The 8,378-nt window shown below is 40.9% G+C and overlaps 1 protein-coding gene across 1 annotated transcript; it reads left to right on the top strand.

Moving 5' to 3' along the window:
- The first annotated feature begins 5,623 nt into the window (after positions 1-5,623).
- On the top strand, positions 5,624-7,654 carry LOC112848074 (uncharacterized). The gene is made up of 3 exons (XM_025911064.1): positions 5,624-5,805; positions 6,105-6,186; positions 6,319-7,654. Exons 1-3 carry the CDS (start codon positions 5,624-5,626, stop codon positions 6,970-6,972), a joined length of 918 nt encoding a protein of 305 aa, XP_025766849.1. The 3' UTR covers positions 6,973-7,654.
- Positions 7,655-8,378: the final 724 nt, after the last annotated feature.

Below are 8,378 nucleotides of genomic sequence, written 5' to 3'. Positions count from 1 at the left end.
GTGCCCTGTAGAGGCCACTATGAGTGAAAGGGTTAATAACAAAGCTGATCTCTGGAAACAACCACAGCTCCTCCTCAGTGTTGTAGCTCTGCACAGCATCACTTGTCATGGGTCACTTGAACAGCCCTTTATGTACATTAGTAGACCTATTAGTAGTATATATTATATTATATAGTATATATAAGTATGCCTGAAAAAAGCCATCTTATCTTATCTTCTCGTCCTTTAACTTGACTTATTTGAGCTGGGTGTGAGTTCTGCGCTCACAGCCACAGATATGTGCCTGAGATGACCGAATAAAGGACAATCACTCTCTTTGAGATCAAACAAAAAACAAAATATAAAATAAAGCTCTGTACAATATATGATAGAAAAACAGGAAAAGCATTATGCTGCATTCCTAGATGGACCACAGCATCACGCAGCGTGTGCCTGTGCTGTGGTGCAAGTGATGGATAAATGGATCGACCTGCCTTTCTTTACTTCACTCCTGGAATGCAGCACTATACGTCCGCTTTAGATTTGACCCCCAAATAAAACAAACTCTTGAACAAATGACGTCTCTTATCTTATGAACATGTTATAGTGTCTGCTACATCTAATATGTATTATTTTGCACTAAGCTTAGTTAACATGAGGAGACAGCCTGGGGTCTAAACAGCAACAGCAGCAGAAACCCCAGTGAAACTACAGGTGGAGCAACAGTACCCAGAGGGTTATACCAGCTACCTCCGCTGTGAGCATCTTCCTCCCATCACTTGTTGAAACACTGCAGGTCAGAGTTTGGGTTATAATAAAACAGTCTGCCTTTTCCATCATAACAGCTACCATCATATTCAACAGTTTAATAAAGCACTAGATTTACTGGTGAAAGTACCTTAATGCTAAACATGAAACCCACATAACAAAGACCCTTGAGTGTGAGCACAGTCTTTGCATATCGATTTAATGTGTGCTCCATAACTATTCACTCAACTATAAAATGAAAAATCTTTGCCATAGATCTTTAGTGAGACATCTGTTACGGCTAACATTGCTCTTTAAAAGTATTTTTTATTAACCTTCTCTCCACTCGCACTCTCATGGTGCAAAAACATTTGCTACAATGATGCTGGTTTATGCTCTAAAGTCGTAATCAGTCTTACACAAACATAACCTTCTTCTATGGAGAGCTGAATGATAAAAAGGCATCTTGAGTAGAGAGTCTTCATAATAAGTGTTGGCATTTCTCTCAGTATTGTATTTGCAGGCATATTACATCAGTGAAAATGAGTTGGTTCCTGGCAGATCTCCATAATCCAAACTAATGAGCTGTGACTGTGGCACCAGTGATGCAGAGTCAGAAGGCCTTGCTAGACAATTTCTGATATGGACCAAACATGTCAGCCTGACTGCTGAACTGTGGCTGTCTCTGACTGCTGCCACTGGAGTGTCAGCAAGATGTTTGACTCCACAGATTTCTTCTTCTCTCGCTCTTAAAGATTTGTTGTTGTGCAGATGAAGGGATAAAAAAGAGAGTCAGAAAAACTGCTCTTGACAAAAAGATTAATGATCCAAACTGCCGGTTTGTTCCTTCAGCTGCTAACTCCTCCCAGACAATCAGGTGTTGAGCAATCAAACTTGGCACACAGGTACATTTCAGGCCCCTGAAGATTCGTACCCATCTCAGATATTATGATGCCTTTATGTTGCCCGGCAACCACCCTGCAACAGGATAAAATGGCCTGTTTTTAGCATTTTTGCACCTATAAAAGCAATGCATCTGTCCTGGCAGGCCCTCTCTCTCTCCCTCCTTCTTTGTCCCTCTCTCTGTTGGAGAAGGACGCCTCGGCCACGAACATGTGTGGAGATGTTCCTGTGGTTCCTGAATTCATCCGTCACACCTCTTTCTCATCTGCTCGTTACCTCTGTGGATTTAAGGCCTAGTTTCTCTGCCATCGTTGCCCTTGTGGTGGTAACCATGCCCAGTTTTGCTCTGCTTTTGTGTTCAGTTCTCCAACATCGCTTTCTCTTTCTTTCGTTCATCGTCCTTGGCTGGAGTGTTGGTACATCCTCATGGAATCTGCTACCCACAATATTCAGAGCCACTTTAACAGGTAGACTTATAGCACTTGCTCCAAAGCCAGTCTCCTCCTGGTAGTAAATAGAACCACTTCGCTGAGTCTCCAGCTCACCCCTCCACCATCTCTGTCTGGATTTTCCATTTCCTTATGGACAAACTAAAAGAAAGACAGAAACAAGTTTGAAAAGAAAATCTCAAAGTTTCATTTAAGAAAAATAGGAGCAAAAATGTCTCAGATTTGACACCGACGTGTTTTCTTTTCTCTGGTAGTCTTTCAGGAAATCTCCACCCAGTGCCTGCATGATACTTACCATCTCACAAGATCCTGTTCTAAATTTTACTGTCTGTTAAATGTTCCTATAACCAGATGCAAGTATGCTGAGGGTGCTTTCAGCTACTGTGGTCGTTTGCCTGCTGACCTGGGAACAGCATCTGTGCCGACATTCAAGTACAGACTCAGAAAAGTTTTGTTCACACAGGCCTATACCTGCATGTTTCTGTGTGTGTGTGTGTGTGTTTCTGTGTGTGTGTGTTTCTGTGTGTGTGTGTGTGTGTGTTTCTGTGTGTGTGTGTTTCTGTGTGTGTGTGTGTGTGTGTTTCTGTGTGTGTGTGTTTCTGTGTGTGTGTGTGTGTGTGTGTGTGTTTCTGTGTGTGTGTGTGTGTGTTTCTGTGTGTGTGTGTTTCTGTGTGTGTGTGTGTGTTTCTGTGTGTGTGTGTGTGTGTGTGTGTTTCTGTGTGTGTGTGTTTCTGTGTGTGTGTGTGTGTGTGTTTCTGTGTGTGTGTGTTTCTGTGTGTGTGTGTGTGTGTTTCTGTGTGTGTGTGTTTCTGTGTGTGTGTTTCTGTGTGTGTGTGTGTGTGTTTCTGTGTGTGTGTGTGTGTGTGTTTCTGTGTGTGTGTTTCTGTGTCTGTGTGTTTCTGTGTGTGTGTGTTTCTGTGTGTGTGTGTTTCTGTGTGTGTGTGTGTTTCTGTGTGTGTGTGTGTGTGTGTTTCTGTGTGTGTGTTTCTGTGTCTGTGTGTGTCTGTGTGTGTGTGTTTCTGTGTGTGTGTGTGTGTGTTTCTGTGTGTGTGTGTGTGTGTGTGTGTTTCTGTGTGTGTGTTTCTGTGTCTGTGTGTGTCTGTGTGTGTTTGTGTGTGTGTTTCTGTGTGTGTGTGTGTGTGTGTGTGTTTCTGTGTGTGTGTGTGTGTTTCTGTGTGTGTGTTTCTGTGTCTGTGTGTGTCTGTGTGTGTTTGTGTGTGTGTTTCTGTGTGTGTGTGTTTCTGTGTGTGTGTGTGTGTTTCTGTGTGTGTGTTTCTGTGTCTGTGTGTGTCTGTGTGTGTTTCTGTGTGTGTGTGTTTCTGTGTGTGTGTGTGTGTTTCTGTGTCTGTGTGTGTCTGTGTGTGTCTGTGTGTGTTTGTGTGTGTGTGTTTCTGTGTGTGTGTGTGTTTCTGTGTGTGTGTGTTTCTGTGTGTGTGTTTGTGTGTGTGTGTGTTTCTATGTGTGTGTGTTTCTGTGTGTGTGTGTGTGTGTTTCTGTGTGTGTGTGTGTTTCTGTGTCTGTGTGTGTCTGTGTGTGTTTGTGTGTGTGTTTCTGTGTGTGTGTGTTTCTGTGTGTGTGTGTGTTTCTGTGTCTGTGTGTGTCTGTGTGTGTTTGTGTGTGTGTTTCTGTGTGTGTGTGTTTCTGTGTGTGTGTGTGTGTTTCTGTGTGTGTGTTTCTGTGTCTGTGTGTGTCTGTGTGTGTTTGTGTGTGTGTGTTTCTGTGTGTGTGTGTGTTTCTGTGTGTGTGTTTCTGTGTGTGTTTGTGTCTGTGTGTTTCTGTGTGTGTGTGTTTCTGTGTGTGTGTGTGTGTGTGTGTTTCTGTGTGTGTGTGTTTCTGTGTGTGTGTGTGTGTTTCTGTGTGTGTGTGTTTCTGTGTGTGTGTGTGTGTGTTTCTGTGTGTGTGTGTTTCTGTGTGTGTGTTTGTGTGTGTGTGTGTTTCTATGTGTGTGTGTGTGTGTTTCTGTGTGTGTGTTTGTGTGTGTGTGTGTTTCTATGTGTGTGTGTGTGTGTTTCTGTGTGTGTGTCTGTGTGTTTTTGTGTGTGTGTGTTTCTGTGTGTGTGTGTGTTTCTGTGTGTGTGTGTTATTTTAAGGCATTGTAAAACCCACCCAGTTTTTACCTTCAGTATTTGGCACATAGAGTCGACACTGTCTGCATCGGTGGTATGATAGTATCATTTTTATTTCACATTTATATCTTCAAAACTTCAGTTATGCAAACGAGATCATGACGCCATCAGGCTGCATGGCAACAACCTAGCAACACAACAATGACTTGTTTTTAGCTGTTATGCATTTATAACACCTTTAAAAGCATTGCCTTATTTTTTCACCACAGTCTCATTTATATCCACAAAACTTCGCTTGTATGTATGAGATATTATGACGCCATCAGGGTGCCTGGCAGCCACCCAGCAATGGGCTAAAATGACCTGATCTTATGAAAGCATTCCATCGTCTCAGTGTCACAGCAATAACGTCTCACTCACATGAACAAAAGCCGAACTATATGATATATACGATATATATTATACAGTCATCATGTTACCTAGCAACCACCTAGCAATTTTTTCCCACCTACAAAGAATGATATCATTTTCATGTCACAGCCAACAACACAAACAGGTCAAACAGCTCTGAGCACCGAGTATGTATTAGTATATAACAAATCACAGGAAACATATTTTATAGATGAATAACAAAAATAACAAAAATTCAAACAGGATAAAGAACCATTAGAGGACGTCAGTGTGCCACAGTAAAAATCACAGCGGCAGAGAAACCTGAGAACGGCAGGTTAAATTCCACGAGAGCGTAAATCTTTGTTTCATTTCTCACTGACTGGACCATTTTCTGCATCTCATTATGTGTCTTTCTCGTCTTTTCCAGCACTTAAAAACATTGTTGGAGGAAATATAATAAATGTATAGAAAAGTGTAATTTCCTATTACAGTTTTTTTCAGTCGCTAACAAGCGTTTGTCCAAACAGTTGTCACATTTGCAAAACTCTAAACACAATTAGCACAGCATCGGTCTGTTGTGGCCATACCATTCACACATTTCATGTCGTGTTCACCCAATATGCAGTCAGTGAACACATTTCCACAATGCTTACATTTCCTTAACAGACAAGCTATACCTCCCAACAAAATTATGGACTGTGTTTGTAGTATTTACGAATGTTAACACACAACATCCCACAATAGCAAAAACAATATTCCAAACCTTAGATACAGTATAAAAACCTCTGCTTCTGCAATGATATCAGTACAAAAACAATATCAATATCAAAAATATATCTCAGCTGATAATAAACAAACAATTGAATAATTGACACACAGCTGATTTATGTTGGGTAAATTGGGCCAACCACAGCTTATTCCATTCTGGCTTAGACTCAGTGGGGTTTATAAGGCAAGACCTTGAGGAGTGATGTTTTTGGAAACAAAAAAAAGACAAACACTGTAATGTCTGGTCGAGGAAGAGTAAGAGCAAGGGGCCCAGGGAGAAGAGCAGGCCCAAGGAGAGGGCAAGGTAGAGGTGTAAGAATGCGTGGTGGTGGCATTCCAAGGGCTGCAAGAACAGTAGTCAGTGATGAAATTCGTGCCACTATCATTGACCATGTAATCAACCATGGTCTTTCACTAAGAGAGGCTGGTGAAAGAGTGCAGCCCAATTTGAGGCGGTCAACGGTTGCCTCCATTATACGCATCTTTCAACAAACCAACAGGTAAGTATTGCATTTTACATGGATTGTTTCTATTCTCACTTGACATGTCAATATGGTCATACAGTAATGCATATGTTGAATTTTTTGTCTTTCTAAAGAATGCAACGTCTTCCACCCTCTGGGGGAAGAGGAAAGCTCCTCAGTAATGATCAGGAGCTTGCCATTGTAGAAATGGTTGCTGCAAATAATGCAATAAAACTGCGTGAAATTCAAACTAGAATTGTGGCGGACCATGAGATATTTGACAATATCGATAGAATCAGCCTCACAACCATTACGCGGACATTGTCCAAACACAGAGTGTGGATGAAGCAGCTCTACACTGTTCCCTTTGAGAGGAACAGTGAGAGGGTCAAGGAGCTACGACGACAATATGTCCAGGTATAGTGTATATTCAATCCAATGTCCAGTTCTATAAGCTTTGCACTTTGCAAGTAGGTAACCTACACAATACTAGGTTACAGTACAGTATGGTATACAGTAATAACATGACTTACATAAACTTTGTTTCAGAGAGTTATGGAATTGGAGGCCAACCAGGCCCCTCATGAATTCATATACATCGATGAGGCAGGATTCAATCTGGCCAAAAGGCGTCGACGTGGACGAAATGTAATTGGAAAAAGGGCCACAGTTGATGTGCCAGGACAGAGAGGGGCAAGCATTACCATGTGTGCAGCAATTGCAAATGCAGGATTACTCCTTCACAGATGTCAGGTTGGACCCTATAATACAGAGCGCTTGCTTGCCTTTCTCAATGATCTCCACCAGCGCCTGGTTCCAGAGCAGGGTCAGGAGGGTGAAAACATGAGGACCTTTGTAATTACCTGGGACAATGTGGCTTTCCATCACTCGCAAGCAATAACAACATGGTTTGAAGTCCACCCAAGACTGGTAAGTCTCTTCCTTCCACCCTATTCACCTTTCCTCAACCCCATAGAGGAGTTCTTTTCTGCATGGAGGTGGAAGGTTTATGACCATCAGCCACATGACCAGATGTCCCTCCTTGAAGCCATGGATGCTGGCTCCAGGGACATCACAGTTGACGATTGCCAAGGGTGGATCCGACATACCAGGCGGTTTTATCCCAGGTGCATCGACTTGGATAACATCAGATGTGATGTTGATGAAAACATGTGGCCTAACCCTGAAGATCGCAGAGATTAGATGCAAATTTTTTGCCTTTTTTTAGCCCCCCTCCCCCTCCCCCCCTTTTTATCTTGGCTTTTTGCTGTTGTTTTTTTGTTCAGAATGCTCTTGTGTGTTTCATGGATATTTTGTTCACTGTAAGCAATACTGTAAAACTTTCTCTGTCCTATCATACCGTGTTTCTACTGTACCTCCTGTAGTAAACAGTAAAGAAACAAAAACTTGTTTGCTTTTTACTGGAATGCTTTTGAATGTGAACATTACTGTACATGTGGACATACAGTTACCAACCAAGACATTTCTGGTGTCAAAATGGTGGATTGCATGTTTCGCATGCAAATACCTGTAACACTGAAACATAAAAGTCTATGCAGTTTTTGTAATGTCAATAATAGCCAGTATTTTGAAACCTGGTGTACTTTGATTGACTGCATGTACCTTGTGAAGTGAAAACAAGTGTTATTCTTTGACAGACTAATTTCATTTTGAGTCAGATTTATAGTGTTTTTGTACAGTTAGTGTGTGCAGAGAAAGATGTGTTCTATTTTGAAATGAAGAGTTAGTATATATTTAACAAAATGTATTTTTGAGAAGAAAATTATCCATTTGGCCAATTGTGTTTTGTAGGTGTGAGTCTGTGTTAAGAGTTTAGAAAAAGTATCTGAAGTATGGGTAGGCGCTTGTTAGCGATTGGAAAAAACTGTAAAATCACTGGTTTGATGATTGTGGATTCCTGCATAAGGAATGAAGGATGATAGGTTGTGTTGTGCGGCTCTTCCCACTTCTCAGTAAATGCTGTTGCTTTAAAGCCTTTCTTCGTATGTTCTTGTCAGACTCCACAATAAGACTTTTGCAGCTGATCAAACACACAAACCCACACATGTGCAATAAGACTGCTATATGTGCAATTCTTCTTCTGACAAAGTTGTATTTTTGTATTTTCCTACTCAGTTGTATATAGTATTTGTATTTGTATTTTATTCTATTGCATATAGCATTTTATTTTATTTCATTGTATTTTATTGCATTCCAGTGTTTTCTAATTTCTGCTACATAACTTTGCACTTTTGCTGTAACAAAACAAATTTCCCACCTGTGGGACTAATAAAGGTCATCTTATCTTATCTTATCTTATCTTATCTTATCTTATCTTTAAATCAGATCACAGAATTTAAACAAATAAAGTTGAATTTTTCTTTGATGAATCCACAATAGATAAATAAATAAAATAAAATAAAAGCCAGAGTATCAACACTCACTAAGAGAAACCAGAATGAAAGTTAGTCCAGCATTCCTGCGTGTAGCAGACAACATTGACCTAAGAAATGCTTTGCAGTGGAGGTTGGTAGCCGAATGCTATCCTTTTGGATTTCTTTTTCTATAAAGCTGGGCCATATGGAATTTCTCTCTGACAGAAAGCATAC

The sequence above is a fragment of the Oreochromis niloticus genome, linkage group LG10 (assembly GCF_001858045.2).
Source record: "Oreochromis niloticus isolate F11D_XX linkage group LG10, O_niloticus_UMD_NMBU, whole genome shotgun sequence".
In the NCBI taxonomy this organism is placed as follows: Eukaryota; Metazoa; Chordata; class Actinopteri; order Cichliformes; family Cichlidae; genus Oreochromis; species Oreochromis niloticus.
This window is presented reverse-complemented; position numbering and strand designations above follow the sequence as displayed.